At 45.9% G+C, this 23673-nt stretch overlaps 2 protein-coding genes across 5 annotated transcripts in view; both read right to left on the reverse strand.

Moving 5' to 3' along the window:
• Positions 1-5084: 5084 nt before the first annotated feature.
• On the reverse strand, positions 5085-13291 carry hepacama (hepatic and glial cell adhesion molecule a). Its single transcript, XM_048982443.1, has 6 exons — positions 12299-13291; positions 8314-8655; positions 7928-8209; positions 6550-6643; positions 5825-5889; positions 5085-5749 (listed from the first exon to the last, which is right to left on the reverse strand). Exons 1-6 carry the CDS (start codon positions 12363-12365, stop codon positions 5544-5546), a joined length of 1056 nt encoding a protein of 351 aa, XP_048838400.1. The 5' UTR covers positions 12366-13291; the 3' UTR covers positions 5085-5543.
• A 2882-nt stretch (positions 13292-16173) lies between these two features.
• The window catches only part of spa17 (sperm autoantigenic protein 17), an 18696-nt gene continuing 11196 nt past the window's right edge, over positions 16174-23673 (reverse strand). For 3 of the 4 annotated variants that reach the window (XM_048981780.1, XM_048981781.1, XM_048981779.1), the window contains 2 exons: positions 21459-21651; positions 16174-17306 (listed from right to left, as the gene is read on the reverse strand). In XM_048981780.1, coding sequence (XP_048837737.1) covers positions 17251-17306; positions 21459-21651 — 249 coding nt within the window. In that variant the 3' untranslated portion in view covers positions 16174-17250. The remainder of the gene's footprint in view (positions 17307-21458; positions 21652-23673) is intronic. The other variant, XM_048981782.1, reaches the window with a different exon arrangement.

Raw genomic sequence — 23673 nt, forward strand, 5'->3', positions numbered from 1 at the left:
TCCGTAACCACAGAGTTCCAAATTTTCTCTGCCATTAACTACCGGGAGCTTCATGGAATGGGGTTCCATGGCTGAGCAGCTGCATGCAAGCCTCACATCACCAAAACCAATGCCAGGTGTCGGATGCAGTGGTGTAAAGCACGCTGCCACTGGACACTGGAGCAGTGTAAATGTGTTCTGTGGAGTGAGGAATCACACTTCTCTGTCTGGCAGTCTGATGGAGGAGTCTGGGTTTGGTGGATGCCAGTAGAACATTATCTGCTTGACTGCACTATGTCAACTGTAAAGTTCAGCAGAGGAGGGATCAAGGTATGGGGCTGTTTTTTCGGGCTGGGTTTGGCCCCTTAGTTCCAGTGAAGGGAACTCTTAATGCTTCAGCATATGAAGACATTTTGGACAATTCTATGCTTCCAATTTTGTTGGAACAGTTTGAGGAAGGCCATTTTTCTGTTCCAGCATGACTGTGCCCCAGTGCACATAGAAAGGTCCATAAAGACAAGGTTGGGTGAGTTTGGTGAGGAAGAACTTGACTGGCCTGCACAGAGCCCTGACCTCAACCCCATCAAACACTTTTAGGAAGAACTAGAACAGAGGTTGGGAGCTACTCCTTCACAAATGCTCTTATGGGCAAATATCCCCACAGACAGACTCCATAAACTTGTATAAAACCTTCCCAGAAAAGTGGCAGCTGTCACAGCTGCAAAGGAGGGACCAACTTTAGATTACAATTTAGATTACAATGGGATCTCATAAAAGTTCCTGTAGGCTTAATGGCCTGGTGTCCCAATACTTTCTCCATATAGTATATGTTTATTAATGACCTGTCTATCTGTTTAGGTATATGACTGCTATGTATACATGGACTATATGTAAAACCATATTCAATAAAAACAAAGCAGATAAATGATAATATGTCATGCTTTAATTTCTACTGATTAAACTTCCTATTTCTGAAACAGGTTGTGTCACTAGTGAAGTCAAAGACAAATCCCACCAGCTCCCACAGAGATAGAAGGTAAGACATTTCCGTCAGCTCTCACAGAGTCGGGGCTGAAGACAGATTTCCAGCAGCTGACATGGAGACACGACGCGAAGCCAGATTTCTACCAGCTGACAGGAAGACTCAGGGGAAGGAGCATTTCTGATTGCTCACACAGAACCAGAGAGTGAGACAGATTCCCATCAGCTGACCAGAGAGACAAGGTAAGACAGTTCTACACCTTCCACTACATAACACAGGGTGAGGTATGTCACATTTCCCCATTGTCTCGCAGAGATTCCTTCAGCTCACTGTACTGGTGAAGTTCCTAGACCCTCGCTGAATGAGCTTCCTGGAGCTGCAGCCAACAGAGACCAATGCAGAGAACAAGGTGTGGAACCTGGGGGATAATGACTGGCCTAAAATATGCCACAGTCAGCTGCTGCAAAGGGACCGTTACCACGGTGATGAGGAGGCTGCCCCCACATCTTCCTGGGACCATGGATCACCGAGATGTAATAGAGTTTTTCTTGTCCATTTCCATTCTTCAGTGAGCGAACATCACACAGGCGTAGGGTGAGATGTGATCTATGGAACTCCACATCATGCGACCTTTCACCTTTCATTCCCCGCTATTGAAAATATTCCCCATTCTTATAGCCATTAGGTATTTAAAAGCCTTTTTAAAAACCTGGTATTTCAAATCCTAAATTGCGCTGGGTGGGTCTCATTGTACTTTTAGAGGGCAAACCTAAATTTTACCTCCAAAAAAAACATTAAAAAGAATCGAATGACTTCAAGATGTTCAGGAGGGATGAATTCCATTTTATCTGCACCCAATATACAGTAGTTTTCTCTAACTGACAGCTGCAGCTCTGTTTTAAAGTGACTAGACAGCACTAGTCACTACAACCCCCCTCCCTCCCAGTCCACAGATGGTTTCGTCAGTGTGGTTCAAATGATAACCTCTTCACCTATAGCGTGGCTCACTGGCTGTCGTCATGGCGATTCTTTAGCCTCCCACCTGTCTGGTATAACTTGCCCTATAAGAACCTAAAAGCATTATTAAATAATACATTCTGCCCCCGAAAACAAACAACATTTAGATAAACTGGAAATTTTGTGAGGAAAAGAAGGGAATTGGATGGTCTAAAAACAGCATCCCACATGTGTCTGTCTAAGGCAGGAAGTGACTGTAAACAGCAAAACAGGCAGGAGTGTGACCGGCTTATTTGCCAGCTTCTGCCATCAATTACCAGGGGAGGTAACAACCTCCTGGGGCTTTATACAGCAGCAATATGTCACGGCAGGGTAAAGGCGGAGATGCCGTCAAGCCCCCAAGGTGTAATTACGTCTCTCCCAGCCCGCTTACCTGGCCCAGTTAATATGCTGCATGAGGGATCACTGCATACATCAAAGTCAATTTAAAACACTCGCGCATAGGAAGCCGCCTGATCATTTAGTTATACTGCCCCTGCGATCACATGCTGAGACGCTGTCGGTGTTGTTTCTGAGGAGCCAGATGGGCAGGTCAGACTACAGACGGGACCATAAAGACGTGTCCGTCCAGGAGGTGGTGAGAGGAGACACTGGGAAGGCAGGAGGAGAAGGGAGCACTGATTTAGCAGTGGAAGATGCGTAACCATGTGCTTCAAGGCGGGATGTGAAAACTGGCCCTGACGGGGGGGTGGCTCTGGATGTCTCCCCGCATCATTTATGCTCTTTTCGTCAACTATCCGTCTATCTATCCGATGCTCATCTGGGGTTAGATCCTTGGGATAGCAGTCTAAGCAGAGATGCCCAGACCACCCTCTTCCCAGCCGCCTCTCCCCTCTTCCTCTGGGGGAATCCCAAGGCGTTCCCAAGCCAGCTGAGAGATATAATCATTCCAATGTATCCTGGGTCTGTCCCAAGGTCTAGGACTGGTGAGAAACGCTTCCCCAGGGAGGTGTCCAGGAGGCATCCTAGACTGATGTCTTATTGGAACACCTAGATGACAGCCCCACCCTTCAGCCTCTCGCGGTTTCAGGCCTGGGGGGTTATGTTAAACCTGAGAGAAAGACCTGGCCGCTCGTGTGAATCCCAGAATGCCATAAATTCACCATGTCAGTCCTGCTTAGCCTTTCAGTGAGCAGTGATGTTGGGTTCCATTTCCCTCGGAGGTCGGAACTCGGAACTGGGAATGACATCACACACGAGTTAACAGTGTTCCAGTACACAAAGCCGGAAAGCCATTTAGCAATACTGGGGACTTGTTTCAAAAAGTATGATTTCTTGCTTACCTGGATAACTTGCTGGATTCAATTTTAACCTAGTTTAAATGAGCTTTATCTTCGTTCACTTACATTTAGCCTAGACTACCTTAAATCCAGCAAGTTGTATGCTTAAGGAAGAAATCCTGCTTAATAAAACGGGCCCCATTTCTTGTCCGGTTCATTGTTAGCCATTATTAGCCATATCAGTGGATAGCAACACATTATGTTGTATTTTTCTTAGCAACACGTCCACAGATAGCGGTTGGACAGTACTGTGTGTACAACCAATTTAATGAGCCACAAATAAGACGTAAGTGCTAATAGACACCAGAAAACTAGTTTCTGTTGATGAAGGGCGCAGCCATCTTGAATTCTTAACTTGGGCTTGTGCCGATTCCTCCAAGTTCACGAATTCAGGCTTGAGGGGGCATTCCAGTTGAAATTTCCGATTAGGAACTCGGAATTTCCGAGTTACAAGTTCAAATGGAACGTAGCATTAGACCAGGGTACAAGGAAGAGCCAAGATTTTACTGACACTGGAAAAAAAAACTAATTTCAGAATGGTGTGACAGCAAAGGTTCAAGGTATTCAGCATTTTAAGGAAATTCCTGTTTAGTATAAAATCAGCTGGTATAATTGTGTAATTATATATCATTTTTATATTTGTTAATTTATTGAAAAAGCACCATTTATTGCAACAGCAATGGTTCTAATCAGATCCTAAGGGCCTGTTGTGTCACAGCAGTGTCTGAGAATACTGTCACAAACATGTTTTTCAGGCGAGTCTGTTTACCGAATGGAAAAGTGTGCCTGCTTTGCTTTGCCATCCAGCCCTCATTTGATGGTTAATGATGATAACTGGAAAATGCAAGTTTCTTTACAGAGCATTTCTGTAAACACACTCAAATATGCTCCCCGTAGTTGAACCTCTTCACTTGTAGAACTTAATTAGTCTATCAGTCTTATTAAGCAATGATAAAGTGAAATAAAGGCTAGTTTGCTGAACATTCTTTTTGGCCCAATGGACATGAATAAAAACACATTTCACTAACAGAGGTGAAGCATGTCTAATACATTCGATTTAAAATAATGTAAAGTGACGGAGCTCTCAAAAGATTTGGGCTAATGAGATTTCGAGCCCGCTGATTCGTTCAGGCCAGATGATTCCAAATGAATGAAAAGAGGTCAGCGATCACCATGCAGCACCAGCACAGGGCCCAGCAGCCCCACATTGTCCTCTTGTCAATCTGGATGTGCCCTGCGAGTCGTCATTTCCCAGTTGGCATCTGAAGGACCTTTGACATCATATTTCTTTCTCTTCATTCGTTTTAACTTTAATGCAAGTTTTTAATGTGTTACATCTTCGCTTATGTAGTAAAGTTAACGTCGGTTATTGTGCACTGTACAAAAGCATTATGTAAAAATGTTACAAAAAAATGTATATTTTTCTTGCACATAACTGCACTCGTACAGACAGTGTGATTCCGAAAGTGGGAAGCCTAAATTAACTTTGAGTTAAAAAGCAAAAAAACTAAAGAAGAAGCCTCTTTTGTTTGGAAAGAAGTCCCTAATGTGGGATTATGTTCTTGGACTCTGAAAGCTTTGGCAGAACTGTCGCGCCACGCTCAGAGTCAGCCAGTGGCAGGAGAGTCAGCACCAGAACAGAATGACCTGCAGCTACAGATGACCACCCCCTCCCCCCGAATACACCATCATACACACGGACACTGAGACTGGAAGCTCACAGATACATACAGGAACAGCCAAATCCAAGGGAATTACACTGACCAGGCGTGAGGATAAGGAGAGAAGAGGCTGCTGAAAAGTCCACAGAAAAAACACACAGAATATAATGAACTAAACATTTTTATTGAAAGATATATGCATAGGAGGGTTTGTCAACAGTGACTAGTTAAAATACCTCATTAGTGTTCAAACAGCTGCCATTTGGAGTTTCCATTTTTGATCTTAACAGTGAAATAGCTGATCGCAAATCACCTGGAAATCACAGAGCTCATTTCCTAAGGGTACCACCTGGACTAAGATCATCCCCAAAGTTGCTCATGAGAGCCAGAGAGTGAAAACAAATACGGGAAGTTAATGGATGCTTTTACCTGCAAGGTTTTTATGAATGTACTGACCCTGGGACCACTTCTAGAATAAGGCACTTATTTGTTAAATTACTGTACATCTATATGACTGAATAAACATTCCAAGCAAATAATAATACCGCAGAATACAGGCGGGTGACTGGGAGGCTGTATTTACACTGAAATAGCAGAGACGTGGGGAGGGGAGGGGGGCGGCCATTATGGCTGCTGCAGCGCACCAGACTTCACGACGGGCTTGGAGTCCCCTGCAGGCTTGACGGCTGGAAGACCCGGGGATGGGCGGGGCTTGTGGGCGCGCGGCGGGGGCACCATGGGTTTCGTGGGAATCTGCGGGCCGTGTGACGGAGGGGGGGCGGTGACGGGGGCCTGGCTGACGGAAGGGGCGGGCCGTTCCTCGTGGGGGTCTGTAAACGCAGGGCACACATTCAGGACAGTGTCGGCACAGATCAGACGCCCATAATGGTACCGCTCCTCCTCACCTACGGATTTGGTCCGGTTCTGATCCACATACTTCACAGAGCTTGGCAGGTTATGCTGCTTTTCTCTATAACAAGGACACAAATGTTTCTATTAATGGAATCGCTACATCCAAACTACCATAATACAGTCAGACGTCAGAATGATGTGCATAGCCTTCAAGCTTCATTTAAACATTTCCCAAGGAACTACTTTGTTGAATTACAGTATAAAACAAATATTTGTGTATAGAAATACAGATACAAGTGTTTTTTAAAGTCTCTCGGATGATTTATTTTAGAAGTAAAACTTTCAGACAAGTTGTTGCAGCTGAATAGCATGAATTAGCATCATTGCACTAACCACAGCATAATTATACTGTACTTAGAGGTTCTCATAGAGATTATGGACCCCCAGCTGCGACCAAACAAATTATGTTCCAAATTTTCTCAGGGAATTGTCCCCCCTTTATGTCACCCCCGATTATACTGAACATAATAACAAGCAAGATATCAAATAAATATCGAGAGGAAAAGATTGAAGGCAGGACGTCCCCCTCGGGTGACAATCGTAATATGTTATTCTAACATAACGTTTTATGAGAAATGGTTTCTACCTCTTAGCAACACTTTTCTCGTAATGCTTATCGGCACTTTGGTTTGGGGGATATTTCTGAGTTCCTACAGCACAACTCAGCCCCCCCCCCGGGGGCTCCGGATGGTGACAGAAAAACAAAAGCAATTCTCACTTCTTGGAGGGGCCCCAGCAGGCACACACCGTCACCAGGGTGACGAGGAGGAAACCCCCTCCGGCGGCGAGGATGAAGTAGAGAGAGCTGCGTCCTGAAACAGAGGAACTCCAGTGTGATGCAGCACTCGCCCCGGGGAGTCACCAGCACGCCGGGGCCGGAGATGGGTCTGCACCAGCTCTAAGCAAACAGCACTCGAGAGGAGGAGACGAATGGGCCAAAACCATCCGGAACCTTCCGAAGCTGTTCCGGGAGACACGCTTCCTGAAAGGGGAACGCCTCCTCCCCCGATTGATAGATTTCTGGCAGCACGCAGTAAGTTGCTGGATGAGGAGCTCTGAGGCATCGTAATGAGGCGGTGCGTGTGCTGAGCTGGAGTGGGACACCCCGAGGCCCGTGGGCATCTCTCCAGTGGAGGATTGGGGGATTAGGGAGGGGGACCCGCAGAACATGCTGTCTGTGCTCCAGCCCAGGGCACAGCCATTACGCTTTAACACCGTCATGGCTAATTTGGAGCCCATATCCTGTACACTGTGTCATCCGCCGGGCACTGAAGGCAGGGATGCCTCACACATCTGGTGTGACACTCACGCTTTCAGACTCTCACACTCATGCAAGGAATCTTATGGCGAATTTGCGTTATTCCAGTATAAACATAAAATTAGCTACATCAAAAGCACTGGGGTAGTTTGCAAACCCTACAGACTATTTACTCATAAAACTTGCATACATGTAAATGAGAGTGCAGACTAGTCTCGAACTGAAAACCATACCAGCCACCAGACCGAACCCTGTGGTCTATTCCTGGTATATTACAACCCTGATCAGCAGTACAGCCCCTCCCCTTGCCCCCTCCCCATTCAAAAGATAGCACTGCTTTAATGGTAACAGACAGGCAGGCAACACAGACTGATCTCAGAGGACCAAGGGTGTCTGATTCCACAGTTGCCAGATATGAGTTAAATCACATGTTCTCTCCGACGGGCTGTGAGCACGGTTAGACAGTGTTCGGCTGGGCCTCAACACCATTTAAGCGGCACACCTAGGCTCTAGGAGGAATTAGCTTGCAGGTTCCTCTGTGCTCTCAAGAATAATGCTCATTATTACGGAGCTGTGGAAGCACTCTGCAGGCGAGAAGTGTGTTTCTATCTGAGCATCGAGAGGCGGCGTGAGGGTAGCTGTCAAATATGCAACTTTTCTTTTTTGGGAACAGTTTGCATACAACGTCCTGGAGCCAAATTTGCTGGGATCGCTGTTGCTGTTCGCCCAAACAGACATTAGGTTTCTGTAATCAACAGGAAGTCTGATTTCTAAAACGGGCAAGCACGTTGACGTGTTCATCACATCCCAGGGTGGTTACGCAGCTCCCAGCACCTACTGTAGACGGTGAGCCTGACGGGGGTGCTCCTGACGCTTGTGACGGGATTCTCCACAAGACACAGGTAGATGCCATCGTCCTGAGGCTTCACACGTGTGATGGTCAGGCTCTTGTGGTCAGGTGACAGCAGCAGGCGCGTGTCATTGGCTAGAGGTTTCCCACCCTTGAGCCAGCTGTAGGTTGGCCTGGTTCCATTGGCGTGGGAGCAGTTGAGAGTGAACGCCTCTGTGTGCTCTAGCACGGCAGATGTCTCCATGACAACGCGGGGTGTGGATATGATTTCTGTTGGGGTCACCGGAAAGGTGCACATAAGAGACTGCCAGGAATCTGCACAATATCTCCTGGGAATCATCTAGCAAACATGACAGCAGAGAGGAGCATCCTACCATCAACGGTGAGGTTGACGCTGGTCTCCCCAGTGAAGGTGTCATCCGTGATGGAGACTTCCACCTCGTACGTGCCCTCATCGGCCAGCCGCAGGCCCTGCAGCTGCAGGCTACCGTTGGCGAAGACCCGGACGCGGCCCCGGTACTCGGGCCGCAGGTTCCCGATGACGTCGGTGCCGAAGGATTGGACCACGGTGAGGGGCTTGTCCCTCCGGAGCTGCCAGCGGATGATGGGCAGGTCCGTGCTGAAGCTGGCGTAATGGACCGACAGCAGGGCATCGGATCCCAGTGTGCCCCGCACCGGCTCCCCTGGGCCAGTGACGTTCACCGTCTGGACACCCCCTGAGGACCCCCATGAGGAAACAGCCTCACAGATCTTATATAAGCAGAAAACAATGTGCTGGATTTATCTAATATATGTACATTTTCCCAAGACTATTTTTTAAATCTATCCACCTTCCATAACTGCTTCTCCATTGCAATTTTATGTCCCAGGATACAGAGGGCACAGGCCAGGAAATACCCTGGGGAAATGACATTCCCATGCAGATCACACACACACACACACACACACACACACACACACACACACACACACACCAAGTCACACTACTGAGTGTTTTTGGACTGGGGTTAGGAAACTGGAATATTTGGGAAAACCAGTACAGTACAAACACACAGGAACATGCAAAGTCCACACAGAGAAAGTTTCACTCATCTTTTACGCATGTTTAAATTAATTGGCATAAAATATAAATTACAAAGCATGGGGGGGGGGGGGGGGTGTGAATTCAAACCCCAATCCTAGGAAGTGTGCATCCACAGCGCTATCCGATATGAACAGATCTTTTTAAAAACTGAAGACAGATAAATAAAGTGATTTCTTTTGCATGGTAGTCGTTGGGCAGTGGCTGCTTTTGAAGTGAATTCTTTCGGCCATTTGTGTGGCTTGGAGCTGTAGCTCAGTCAAAGCCCCTCTCCAGACTAAAAGGCGAAATGGTCCGTGTCCATTTCCAAACACCAAGAAAAACAGCTTCCCATTGGGGCTCTCATCAGGCTTCCCCACTATGTTTCCATGACAACCTTTCTCCAACTCAGGGGTTGCTAGGGTGAGCATTAAAAGAGCAGAGCCTGTTGGACTGGCTTCCTCCCCAAGTGGCCTCTGGCAGAAATGATGACTCCAGTCGTAACTTCTACATTTAATTCTTTAGACAGGAGGATAATATCCATGCATCTCCAAGTCTGAGATTCCCAACCTACCTGCATTACCCAGTAACCAGAGGCAGAGAACCAATTCATTCCCTACAAGCACCATGATCCTCCAAGCTGCCCCATCACTTGATCGGGGAACCAGCGATGTGAAGAGCTGCCACACCTGTCACAGCAGCAGCACATGAGCAGGTGTGACATTAGTGTGAAGCCAGACACTTGCGATCGATGATTCTGGCTGGATGGACGCAGCAATAGTGTCTACAGCTAAGAAGGTCCCAGGAATCATGGACCGAGGTACATATCTGAACAAGGGAGGCCACTAGTAAGGGCATAAAGCCATGAACTCCTCAGTTCGCTTTGGGAAAACTATAACCCTTTGTTTAAAAGAAACATGGATATAATTCAAGATTTTATTAATAAAGATTTATTTATTATCTATTATCTATTTTAGTTTGAATCATTCAATGAGTTGTTGGCATTTTTTTCATCAATGCTCATCACTTGCATTCTTAACGATGCTGCAAAAGTTACCTGGGTTCGAGCTTGGGTGTTAACCCCCATCCCCCCCTGGTTCCATGGTCCATGCTAAGAATAAAACACCCCATAAAACAGTCTCTTTAAGAGCCTCCAGGTGAGTTTGTTAAGCTATTCACGATCCTCAAGCTAAAGCATCGCAGAGTGTTGGGCACAGTAAGTTTAAATCAAGGCCACCCACAGCCTTCCTTCATGCACAGTCAGGGCCTTAGTCATGCAGCCGCAACGCAAGTCATTGCTGAAGCGCTCAGGCGGCATGGAGGCCTTGTGGGATCTGCAGAGATTTAAAGCTCGCTTACCTATGGGGAGAACGCAGTGCATCTCATCAGCGACAGCAGCAATCCTTCGTGACAACTTCTGTTTCTAGCAGAATGCAGCTTCGCTTTTTTAATCTGACAGTTTCCAAACTCGTCAAAATGCCATCTACCCAGGCGCTGCTGGTTCTCCTCGTCCTCCAGTCAGACTAATGAAACTCTTCCCTGGACTGATGGGGCTACTTGTGCTGCCACAATCCCCTTCTGGTTTTTCCAGCTGCCTGTCGGTCCCACATCAACATCCGCACTTTGACACTGGTTCACCCACCAATCCTCATCAAAGAGGAAACCCCATGATGTTTGGCATCATCAGGGTGTCTGACCGGCCCAGACTTAATGGCTCAGGGCCCACAGCTGGGTTCCCTCCTACCTCTGCCCCTTAAGTGCCCGTTTCATGTACTTACAGAACTCTCCACCTCCTAGTGGCATTCAGTGAAAGCATTTTCTAATTACAAATGTAAATATAACTAAGCTCCCTGACGGTAATTATAATGAATAAGAAGAGCTTAGAAAAATTAATAATAATAATTAATGGAAGATTTATTAGCATTTTCCACACTTTAGCGGGACTTAATCACCCGGTAGAGAGAATTTTTACTATGTATCATGGTGTCAAATGCCTGGAAATTGTTCACGGTTGGATTTGCTGATTTGATTTGTCTTTCAGCTCCACACACAAATGATCATTCAAGCATTTTTACTGAATATGTTAAATTTTGGCTCAGATGAGGGAGTACATGTGGTCTTCCTGGATTTTTATGAAGGCATCCCATACAGCTCCTATAATATCTAACAGGTATGCATTCTGTGCTTTAAAACTTACATCAAGCTCCTCCGAGTTCTAACTATCTGGAGCTTCATGCTCTGAAGACTGTAGAGATGGTTGGAGACTTTAAGACAAGCCCTCTACCCAACCATATATGGCTCAGCAGTTAAGACAGACATGGCCTTCAAATTCATTGGAAAAACAAATATCTCCCCAGACCTTAAGAGGAGGAACAACATTGAGTGCATGAACAAGAAAGGATGTCCTTCCTGTGGCAATGCAACCTTCCTCAGATTTGACACAGCCATCACTGAGACCATCCTTACATCATCACTACCCATCTGGGTTGGGATCTGTCACAACTCAGGACAGGACCAGACTCCAACGGATCACCAGCTTTGCTCAGAAGATCATCCTCTGTGACCTGCTCTCCATCTGGCACCTTTTCAACACCAGGGCCAAGACACAAGCAAGCAGGACAATTGCTGAAGGCCCCACTACATTTTTTAGCCTCTCCCATCTGGTATGAGATTCCAGTTACTAAAAATCAGGACTTCGAGACACAGGAACGACTTCCCTCCCCAACGTGTTTCCAATAACTGACAGTACGCAAATCCACATTAATACTGCTGCTGATATGAAGCACCGCAGTTATTTTACTTATGTGCTGTTTAATGTTGTTTGTGACTGTGAGATCTTTTGCATTCTCTGATTGTTTTATGTCACTGCTAGCAGTATGCCAAGCCAGCTTCCCTGTAAGTGTGAACTTACACGGTCAATAGACCTCAATTTGATTCTGATTCACTCTTACGTGTCATTACTCTGTGGGACATCTCAATTTTGGCCCGAAGATTAAAAGAACACACAATATATCATTTATAAAGAGAACTTAAGAAAAGCTACATGTACTATTATGTATAAAAAAACTAATTCCAATAAACCGTAAACTATGAACAGCCCTGATTTGTAAAGGTACTTCAATAAACCCGTTTTATTTCCTCACTCACAGAAAGACACAAACGTTCGTATTTTTTTGACCTCCCATCCCTACTGTATCCTGCCAGTTAAAACTTTCTTTAAATTAAAATAATAGCCCCATGATTTGTATGCAAAAATGCACCCAGTGCAAAACAAAGTTGGCCATGGTTTTTTTTTTTACCTGACAGGAAAAAAACGAGGAGGATTTGCCGTATTGCTGGGAAAGCTGGTGCTCGGTGGGAAACCATCCTGTCTGCTCTCGTCTTGGCTGCAGTGGTAGGCTTCTCTCCCACACAGTCACCATTACCGCTCCATCCGTGTTCTGCCCCCGAGAGTCAACATGCTCTTTTTTCTATTCTGGCTGAGCTCTACCAAGACCCGAGTGTGGCACTGATTTGTGTGTGTGTGTGTGTGTGTGTGTGCATGCATGGCCCCATTTGTCTTAGCAAGAGCATTAGTGTACCTTTAGTGTGTGTACCTTTTGTATAGCTGTCTGTCTGTTTGAATGTTGATGTGTGTCCCCGTTTCTCTGAGCACGAGTGCTCGTGTATCTGTGTGTGTGCGCCTCACAACTTTGTGAATCTTTACACTATTGCTGCCCCCCAGCCCACCCCACTCCACTCCATTTTGCTTCTCAGTGCAGACAAAGACACGTTTGTTTCCAAGCACTCTCTGTGATTACACACTAGTTGCCATAGGGGGGCGCTATCCTGCTCCCTGGAGAATGCGGTGGGAAAATGTTTCTCTAATATAGCGAAACATAAGTGGCAGCTAACTGATGAGGTCCTCAAAATGTTTCTTCTATCTTTTCTACCTTAACCGTGTGATTTATAAAACTTAAAAATAATACTAAATCAATACATTTCAAGCTCTCAGCCAACATCTGCACTTTGACACTGCCTCTCTGCACAATAAAAATTAAGCTTGTAAAACTTTAATGTTAACAGGTTATTATTGCGGCGGTGCAGTGTGCCTTAACAACCTCGAAAGCGAAGCATTAACGTTTTAATCAGTTTCAAAGTGTCTTTGCGGCTGCTTAAAGTTTGAGGGAACTTGCTTAATTAAATTACAGAATAACCTTCGGAATTTTAAGCAAGCAGTTCAGAATTAGAATATTTCGGACAGAAATCGCGATTAAAGTTTTACGGTATCAAAACTCAAAACACAAGAAATAAATCCATTTTTGAAGTCGCTAGCGAGTAAATAACCTATCTTTTTATTAATTAAAAACATCTTAACTTAAAAAATACCCGATTAGATAAACGCATTACGTTCTCAGAATCAACCAAAAATACGAAATAAATTAGTTTTAAAGACGCAAACCTTGCAGCCTGTGTCAGGTATTAAAATCCGCCTGCGGGTACCAGTGGGCAAGACATCACGCACATTAGTGACACAATAAAATGAATTGCTGCCTTCAGTGGGAGGCCGGCGGCTGTATTTTAACCGCATACATTGTGCAGTATATCCCACACGCCCGTTTTACTTGGCATTACGCAGAAATATGTTTCTTCAATTAACCCCCTTTATAGATGTGAAATTATTTCTTCCATTTGGGGCCGTTACCATCATATGGACTGAGATAAAAGTATTCGTTGCAATAAATAAAAATCCCGTATAACTCTGGATTTAATATGGGGGCATTATTTGATTTTCCTTTGGAACTGAAGCGCCGCCTGCTGTTAATTTGAGTTCACATCCTTCTATTTCGGTGTAACGTTTGCGGCTAAACGTGTGACCTCCACGGTAATGTTCCGTGACGTTTCGTGGTACATGCTACTCACAGATTGCCCGTTACCCTGTAGTGTATGCGAAGTTGGAAGATGGTAGATTGATGAATGTTTCCTTTATGGAAACTGCTTTGTACTTGCAGAATTGCATTATATCAAATAAATCTGACTGCTCCTTTTATTCATTGAGTGCCAGTGCCAGAGGTAAACCGCTAACATAATTACATATATATATTGCAGACATTTTCTTATTCTCTGATTAGCAGTGCTGGTTTTCTCCCAAATCTGCACCATAAGTGGGTTTTTCGGGCCTGCAATCTTAACAGTATACTGGAGCGCACAGCAGTATATCGAGACAAGCTGAGACAGGGCTGCTACTGATGACAGCGTTGCCATGGGAAACTAGGGAAAATCCAATTGAAAAGTCCCATCTCTGGGATCCTGTGACAGCTTCCTTCTCTGCACGCAGTGACTCCACGATCGGACGTGTGTGGGTGCCAGGCTGCGGGGGCTACACACTCTAAACTTCTAATCAGCTCAAATCCTGCTCCTTTTCCTTGGGGGGGCGCGGGGCTCATAGCTGCACTAGTGAGGAAATGGCACGATATCGCTTTCACTGTGAACAGGCTCCAGCGAAATTATTTCAGACCGGTCTCCCTGTGCCTATCCGGTAGGCCTATGTGGCGTTTTGCGCTGTATTACAGGAGGCTCTCGATGCTCCATGAGGGAGGTGGGAATGGTGGCGTCGCATCAGGTCCTCTGTGCAGGTAAGCAGACATGATCTGTAAAAAAGTTTACCACTTACAGAGTGTCGAATTAAAATCAAAACATCGAAGTTCAGGCAATTGTATTATTCAGCGGGTCTGTGTGCGCTTTTTATTTAACGGCCTCAATTAAAAAAAATACTCGCAGGAAATGCTGTCAAGGGGAAAGCAGTACGGAGATAATTACCGTGTGGTTCAGTCTCAGAGTGATTTGCGCCCTGTAATTAAAACAGGACATGCTTTATAGTTTGAGATCTTCTGTAAATTAAAACAATATCTTGATGTAATATTTGTTGTTCTGAAAGAACTTGTAGCCTATTACAACAGATGAATGTCATTATGGTTTATAAACGGGGTGCTTTTTAGAAGTTATTTTTTCTATGGGTAGGCCTTGCAGTTTTTATATATATATATATATATATATATTTTTTTTTTTTTTGTCAGGTCAAAAAACGATGCCATAAATGGGCAAGTGCCCTCCACCGATTCATTGTTCAATACCCAGCTGACACAACAATTACACAGCTGCTTACTCCAAAAGGACATTTTCGTAATACAAGCTGATGGCTGCTAGTATTAGATACAGTGATGTGTAGCACTAGCTTCGCCTCAGCGTGAAGTTTGCATTTGACCAAAATAATAGTTCTTTATGCTTATGCTAGCCTGCCAGCTCCAATCCCCTACCCAGGTATGACTGAGGACAGGAGCACGGCAGCGAGTAGCAGCATCCTGGGAGATGGGGAGGGGTCTGTCCTTATGCTGCGTTAGTCAGCGCTGTCCGTGCCAGTCAGCCAGAGGAAGGGATCCGTCACAAGGCCCAACTGCCACACTGTAGGAAGTGATTTTAGCTTTCATTTACAAAGATGAGCTTGGGTGACCACTGGGAAACCCACCAGCTACATTAATCTTAAGTCACCTCAGACAGAAATGGCAACAGAATGATAAGCAATACATACAATCCTTACATCTTCCACAGCTGCCTCTCCAGGAGCGTGAAGCTTACCCAGGGAACTCTGTGCACAAGGGGGCACACTGGATGGGATGCCTGTCTATCGTGGGGTACATGTGAACTCACTAAAGGAATTGTACAGGATCCTTATTCACCTAACCATGCCTTTAGACTGGGGGGTGCGGGGCAGCATCCATCCATCCATCCGTTTTCCAAACCGCTTATCCTACTGGGTCGCGGGGGGTCCGGAGCCTATCCCGGAAGCAATGGGCACGAGGCAGGGAACAACCCAGGATGGGAGGCCAGCCCATCGCAGGGCACTCTCACACACCATTCACTCTCACATGCACACCTACGGGCAATTTAGCAACTCCAATTAGCCTCAGCATGTTTTTGGACTGTGGGGGGAAACCGGAGTACCCGGAGGAAACCCCACGACGACATGAGGAGAACATGCAAACTCCACACACGTGACCCAGGCGGAGACACGAACCCTGGTTCCAGAGGTGTGAGGCAACAGTGCTAACCACTGCACCACCATGCCGCCCCGGGCAGCACCCACTAAATCGTTAATCAACCTCAATATCAGCAAGAAAGGATCCGATAAACTGGCAACAGTTTCCTTTTTATTTATTAATTTTTCAAACAGGTGTTAGTCCTTTAAAGAATGCAGCAGGTAAGAGTCCACCCAGGTTGAACGTGCAGCATGCCGACATATTGTTGTCTAACTGATTTGATACAATCGCTATCTCACCCATCTGCTTCAAGTAAAAGATGAGACCAAGGTTGGTGTTTCACATACAGAGTACGCTCCTTCTGGTGCCCATGAAAATCAGAGAAGGAGCTCAAATTCTAATTCTCCGTAGACAGAACTAAACACTGGCTTACGAAACACTTTAATGTCGCATGCTCATGTTTTAGAAAAACAATATTCTTTACAGAACATAACTGAAAGAAAATGAAATTATCTAGCCTCCGTACGCTATTATCAGATGGCTGTGCGTCTGAGTACTTGCACTTCGAAAGCCTCTTTCCTTTACACAAACAATACCCAACATTATCCAAAACAAATCTCTATGGTGCATGTGAGTAATATTAAATAATGAAGACAATAGCTAATTAAGATGACGGACAGGCTGCATTTGTGCGAACTTCTGGCTGATTGAGCTTATTAATGACAAACCTACTCACACATGGTGCCGTGACACAAAGTCGGTTCATCTGATGGGAACGGCTTTACAGGAATTTCACAAAACGAGAACAAACTGATCAAAACCATAAACCGAAAAAGTTACAGCAGATGCATAAATAAGTGCAGGACCGAAAGAAAGTCGCAATCAAATAAAACATCTTTTAAAACAGTCAGACATTTCTGGGTTATTTTTCTTTTTTTTCCCTCTCTGTAACTTTGCAAAGCAACTTCCTTAATATTCAGGCAGCACTTGGTCACCGAGGTCATTTGCCAAGATAAGAAAAAAACATGCTATAAAATGTTTTTTTTTTTAGATCACAGACATCTATCCACACTGGACAGTAAGCAGTAAAGTGTGAGTGTGTTCACAGATCGTACGACAAAGCCCAATCCCCCTTCGAACTCGGAATTTCTTTATTTCGTACATGGAAAGCTATTTTAAGACAAGAGATCTGGTTATTGCAGTGGGTGTGCTAAGCTCCGCTGGGCTCCGGAACCTCACTGTTCTGGGGTGGAGGTGTCGTCTCCTTCTACTTCTTCTGATCCTGCTGCTCCTGTGAAGCACAAGAGCACATGTTCATGTACAGGGCAGAAAATACATACAGAGCACATGCTTAGTGGACTCTGTGCCGCCGCTTTAGTAGAACCGCGGCTCCCCTGTTTAATGGGAATCCGAGGAAGGACTTTAAAAGAACACCAAAGGAAAAGGGGTCTGAATCAATAAATGTATCTTTATATTTGATGCTTCTTCAAACCACTTATCTGGAACAGGATTGTGGGGGATCTAAAGCCTATCCCAGGTAGCACAGAACAGGCCATGGGGGGTCTAGAGCCTATCCCAGATAGCACAGGTCAGGCCATGGGGGGTGGAGGGTGGGTCTAGGGCTTATCCCAGGTAGCATAGGGCATGGGGGGGGTGGAGCCTATTCCAGGTATCATAGGGCATGGGGGGTGGAGCCTATCCCAGGTAGCACAGGGCATGGGGGGGTGGAGCCTATCCCAGGTAGCATAGGGCATGGGGGGGGGTGGAGGACTATCCCAGGTAGCATAGGGCATGGGTGGGTGGAGCCGATCCCAGGTAGCTTAGGGCATGGGGGGAGGATACCTATCCCAGGTAGCATAGGGCATGGGGGGTGGACCCTATCCCAGGTAGCATAGGGTATTGGGGGGTGGAGCCTATCCCAAGTAGCATGGGGCATGGGGGTTAGAGCCTATCCAAGGTAGCATAGGGCATGAGCCCAAGATGTCTACGGTTACTTCTCTGAGCCTGGGCTGAATTAGCTAATCAGCTTAGCCTCCTTCAAACTGTTTCATAGGGATCTACAGCCAAATTAGCACTCTCTCTAACTTTTTAATGGAGATTGAGAGCCAAATCAGCACTCTCGCTGATATTTTCATGGGGATCTAGAGTTTACCTTTTACCTGCAGGCACTTTTCACATAGTTTCACTAACAAAACGTGACTTTGGCCTGAAGATGTGTTTTATACAGGGTACCATCCTTTTACTTTGTCACGCTGATTCCTGTAGACGCACCTGGAGTTAAAAATAACACCCATGTTCTAAAGATGCTTAGCAACTAGGAACTGGGTTGGTGTTGCTAAGGAGAGGCCTAAATTGGGTTGCCAGTGGCTCGCCTTTCCCAAGGGTGGGGCCGCAGGCACTGACCAATCCAAAGACAGGAGTGGAATCGAGGTTAGGTGAAGATGGTGCACAAGCATGAAACTAGGAGGACGTGTTGAGCTTCCGCCCTACTTTCAGCTGCAGGTCAGGAGGGAGTCTGAGAAAGGCCCTCAATGGGCCCCTTCACTACGGCCCCCTTTGATGTACCATGCCGGTTCCATCCCATGCCCCGTGATAATCATCATGACAAAAGCAGAAAATGGGTCTCATTTAGATGGAAACCGGTTCCAGAATGTTCTGCGACCGACATCGAAACACTAGACAAGCCGCAGCACTATTGATAGGATGTTTACTTTATTGTTGTTATCCCTGAAAATTGTAATCTGGGCGTTTGTGAAGGACAGGTTTCATTTGGTTAATTATCCCAAAGCTGCCTTTTTTAAATCCAGATGTCTCGTGCATGAAGTGCTCCGGATGACACAGGGATCTGTGGGGGCCTAGAGAGAGGCGGTAGTGTCCTTTGGATGCTCTCTACAATCGTCCATCACATTCCCCTGATGCGCGCAGGCTGTTAGCCGGCAGTTAATGCCCTACCCAAAGGACACTGGTCTTCAAAGAACTATTCAAAGGTACTTTATACTACTGCTCTGTTATATGGATTTAATGATGCCATGAAACACAGAGAACTCTCTCCTACTGTCAGATTCCACAAGCAATGACATGGCTTATTCTTCAAGTTTTCAACCTGCATAATTACATCTGTAAAGTGTGATTTCTGGAAACGTAGACTTGTGAATAATAGAGCACAAGGGGACAATTTGACTGATATTCAGAATTAATACTGAATATTTAATTGAATCTATTTTCTGCTAGCAGCTCATAAAAGAAGCTGACATTTGGCGAACTCAAAGAGCACTCGAAACAAGCATCCGTCCCATGTGGTCGTCAGCCTGATGCTCTCACATGCTGTCTTCGTCATTGCCTAGCAACAAGGTAGCGCCTTGGCACTGCTAGGAAACGGTTAACGCTGCTCCAGGCGCCATGGATGGTTCCCGGTTCCTTGAGGACAAACTCACGAGGCTCCTGCTGAGAAGTGCTGCAGCGTGGCGCATCACTAGCTGAGCGGAAAGATGCCGCTCCATGGGGAGAGGCCAAGTATGGGAAATGCCGAGTGCCATGCGAGCTGTTCTGTGGGCGCTGTGCCAGTAGGGGGCGACGTAGTTAAGGAGCTGGACTTGTAACAGAACAGTTACAGGATCAGGAGACAAGAAGTGCCCCCTGTTGTTGTAGCCCCTGAGTATGATTTTCTGCTTTAGTAAACATGCAGCTGCGAAAGATTAAAAGGGAAATTATGCAGAATGCAGGATAAAAGAGTCTATTTAGCAACTGAACAATGTAAACATGTTAGTCATCATGAAGCCTTTGTGTTGCCACACAACCAGCCCCGTGGATCAGGAATCTGATTCCCTACGCTCTGTCGTTCAGCGTGATCCATATTGATAATTACCAACGCCCCACAAATGCCCGCTGGCGTCATCATTGACCAGGGCAGCCTCACTGCTTCCCCAGAGACATGTGACTGTACAGCGACACAAGCGCCACACAGGAGTGTTTTCCTCTTTCAGGACATGCAGCAGGCCGTAGGCATGGAGGAAACAAAACTCGCCTCAGAGCTGCAACCCTTTGAATCGTGAATAAATATGTCCCCTGGGGAAAAAAAGTCTCACAACATCTGTCTTTTGGATAATCCACAAGGAGGTTCAGCCCATATCAGCTACACGCCTCAGCTATTCAGTTCAGCGACTGATACTTGCCACTACAGAAGTAAAACTGCTAAGCTGTAACACCCATGTTAAAGATGAGCACTACAAATGGTGGGGTCATGCAGATAATCCCTATATACATCACTGTAACATGTTTCCAGACTCTCTGTATTAAATACAACAGCACTGCATAAATCTACAATCCCTCACTCCTGAGGCAGGTTTGCCTTTTTCAAACGTTGTATTCAACTTTCTGCATCCTTGTGCTAAAAAACTGCTTAACAGGGCTGTGATATTTTATAGATATATATGATGTTGCAGAAAAATGAAAAAAGTAGATGTGAAACAGCTTCAGCGCTGAAACCCTGTGTGCTCTGTACTGGTTTATTCTGGCAAGCTCGATTATACACCACTTGGTTTATGCACAAATTAAACTAGGTTGATTCTAGCCCAGGAATATAAAATGATGTTATATTTAGACAGCACTGAGCCGAGGCTAGTACAATAACATAGCATTCAAGAATCAGAAATGGATGAAAACAACTAGCTCCGAATCCAGGTTCTGATTCCCAGAAATATTTTAGATTTTGCACCGTGATTTTTTCAGGCAGTCGAAGAATATGCTACGACCGGGACATGGTTGAAAGCCATGCTTTCTTCTTTACCTCTCTTGCCTTTTATTTCCTGACCCTTCTTGGTCATGTGATCACACTCCACATGATTTAAACAACAGCGCTAGCAGTTACAAGCTATTCACCTCCCACAACCAGATTGTTAAAGCTGAATTGCAACTCGCGTTTGTGAAACAGAAGATAACACTGCAAATTGAACACTTAAAGCTCTCGGATCCAGATGAAGTCATTTAGATGATATATGAAGTTCCATTAAAAATGTATCATCATAGCATGGGGGGGAATGCTGGCTTCCTCAGAGAAGCTGAGTCAGATTCATGGCATGGACAACAATGGCGTCACATCTGAAGTTGAAATCCCACAGCTATTGCAGAGGAAAATGTTTGGATTCTCTATCCCGATGGCCGGCCTTGCCACTCCACTCATGCTCCATTTAATTGCCCCCGAGCATTCGCCCTGCGCTCCTTCAGATGTATCCCAGACGGCGAGCGTGCGTTGGCCCTACCCAGCAGATGTGAAGTCAGCATCTCGTTGTTTTGGGCCAAGGCGTGCTACTTGTCTGTGCTAGAGCCAGTACTCACGCACCAGATGGAGAAGGTGAGTCCCTCATGGGATGAGCTGGAATGGGTGACCCAGGTCCCAGCCTATGGGCTGTGGGCTGGCCGACACTAGGGCGACGGGGCAACTGACCTGAATCCCTCCGGCGGCCGTTAAGTGCCTCCCCAGTGCTGCTCACCTCCTCCCTGGGCTTGTCGTCCTTCATCTTCTTCCGGGTCATGTGTCCTCGGAAGCCGGCCTGAATTTTGGCAGCTGCCTTGTTGGCCTCGGGGTCATCCAGGGGAATGTCCATCACGTCCTCCTCCTGGGGCTGGCTGCATTCATCCTGGGGGCCAAGTAAGAAGTCCATTGCAGTGATAGTCAGCTGGAACCATGCAGGCTCAACAAAATAAGTGACATCAGAAAGTACAATCATATCTCAAAACATCTTCTCTTTACCACAATGGGCAGTTCACCATTTACTTAATGAAACCTTTGCCGCAAGACAAATAGATCCAACTCAAACCACTAAGCGTATATATAGTAATCTGGCCAAAGAGCACCAGACGGGACCGGTGGTGGAATCAGGGGCTACACAGTAGTCAATTATATCACTGCAATGAGCATTTATAATAATTTGCCTTTTGCCGTTGCCACGGCAACAGCTTAGCAACAGTCTCGCGATGCAAATGTGTTTGAGCTCACAAAATCAAAACATAACAAAGGTCTTTGATTCATCCCAGTTTTAAATAGTTTGCCGGCCTTAAAAGGACAGCAAACAGAAGAAGTAGCACCGTCGATTGGCCCGACTGTTTCCTTCCAAATACGAAGGTGTGTAGGTTTGCATCTGCTCTTCAGCCCAGACACTAAGGTTGCCATGGGAAGGCCAGGCCCCTTTTGTTGGACCCTTTCTACCCACAGAGTCCTCCAGAGGCCTTCCCATAATGCAAGTCTAGGGCTGTTAATGAAGTAGCCCTAGGGGCGGATGGTGACTTTCCGCTTGGATCCCTTGCTGGGACTGCATACTGCTGTGAGCCACCCCCGCCCCCCCAACACCCCCACCCCCACCCCCACACATGGAGTAGTAGCACATTTGGGAAATATTTGGATATTACTAAGGCAAATAGCATCATTTACATTTACAAGTAGTTGTTATAAACAATAACCTGTGTCACTCCGTTCACATTTGTCACAAGGTAAATTAAGTTTTACATAATGAGAGGCAAGACTGGGGCTAGAGGAGCTGCTGCAGGCCGGCATCTGACCCCGTCACAGACCAAGGACTTAACCCAAACACACGCACAGGCGGGGAACAACTACAGTTAGCTGAGACGACCTTCAGGGGCCAAGATCATTTGTCTTACTCTTCAATTCGTCAGGATAATACTGGAAAAAGATAACAAAGAAGAAAAGGACAGCACCAGGATGCCGTGAGAATGACGTGTGTGTTTGAGAGGTGCCAATCCCACTGAGACCTGTTTCAAGGAGGTGGCACAGCACAAATACAGTCCCACCCCTGGGACCAATGCCGGAACTGCCTAAATTATTCCCGCCCGCCCCCCCCATGCCCCCTCTCATCAACAGCCAAGACTAAAGCACCATTTCCAATGCCTATCCTAACTTTAAAAAAGGGATAAATATTAATCCAAATGTTTCTTAAATTGCATTTTAAAAATGTTCCTTTCTCTACGGATCCCACGTCTCTTACGTAAAGAGACGCGGTCCCTTTGGCAGCGGGCTGGCCTGCCACGCGGAGCCCGCGGTCCCGCGTCATGTGGGAGTGTGACCACCCACCTCCGGGACGCAGGGAACGCTCCCTTTTCTTACTGATCAATGCGACGCCCAAGCTCTCCGTATCTTAGCGTGACAGGCGGACGCTGGCGCTGGTAACATCTCGGCGCTAAATCCGACACAGATACGGGATCTACTGTACCCCCCCCCCCCCCCGCCACCTCGCCCCCCATCATGTAATCAGGGAGAAGGACCACCCAGTCAATCAGAAGCTTACAAAGATGCTGCCATTAAAACGGAATATGTGTAGCCAAAAATACCATCACTCTTGTTGCATAATTTACATGTTTTGCTTATTATCCTTTGCGTAATTCTTCAACTGAAATATTTCACTAAACGAATGTCAATATTCTCTGACGTTTAACCCAAGACCGCCTTTAAATATCTACTCGCAATGCCTGTATTTATATTTACATTTTTTACATAAGAACACTTTAAGGCACATTTTTAAAAGACACTGTACTGTTTGAACGTAAAGGATATTATTAATAATATTCAGACACAGGCCTCTCTAAGTTAAACTTTGTACCCCCAACGTGGATTCTTTATTCAAAAAAATAAAGTATAAATAAACTCA

This window comes from Brienomyrus brachyistius, chromosome 17, assembly GCF_023856365.1.
Source record: "Brienomyrus brachyistius isolate T26 chromosome 17, BBRACH_0.4, whole genome shotgun sequence".
Lineage (NCBI taxonomy): Eukaryota > Metazoa > Chordata > Actinopteri > Osteoglossiformes > Mormyridae > Brienomyrus > Brienomyrus brachyistius.

Bases quoted from the DNA above. Each gene is read 5' to 3' on its own strand.
- hepacama (XM_048982443.1), bottom strand. From the start codon at position 12,365: ATGGTTTCCCACCGAGCACCAGCTTTCCCAGCAATACGGCAAATCCTC. The intron at 8,656-12,298 runs GTAAAAAAAAAA...GGGGGTCCTCAG, and splicing joins CCTCGTTTTTTTCCTGTCAG to GGGGTGTCCAGACGGTGAAC. The intron at 8,210-8,313 runs GTAGGATGCTCC...TGACCCCAACAG, and splicing joins CGTCAACCTCACCGTTGATG to AAATCATATCCACACCCCGC.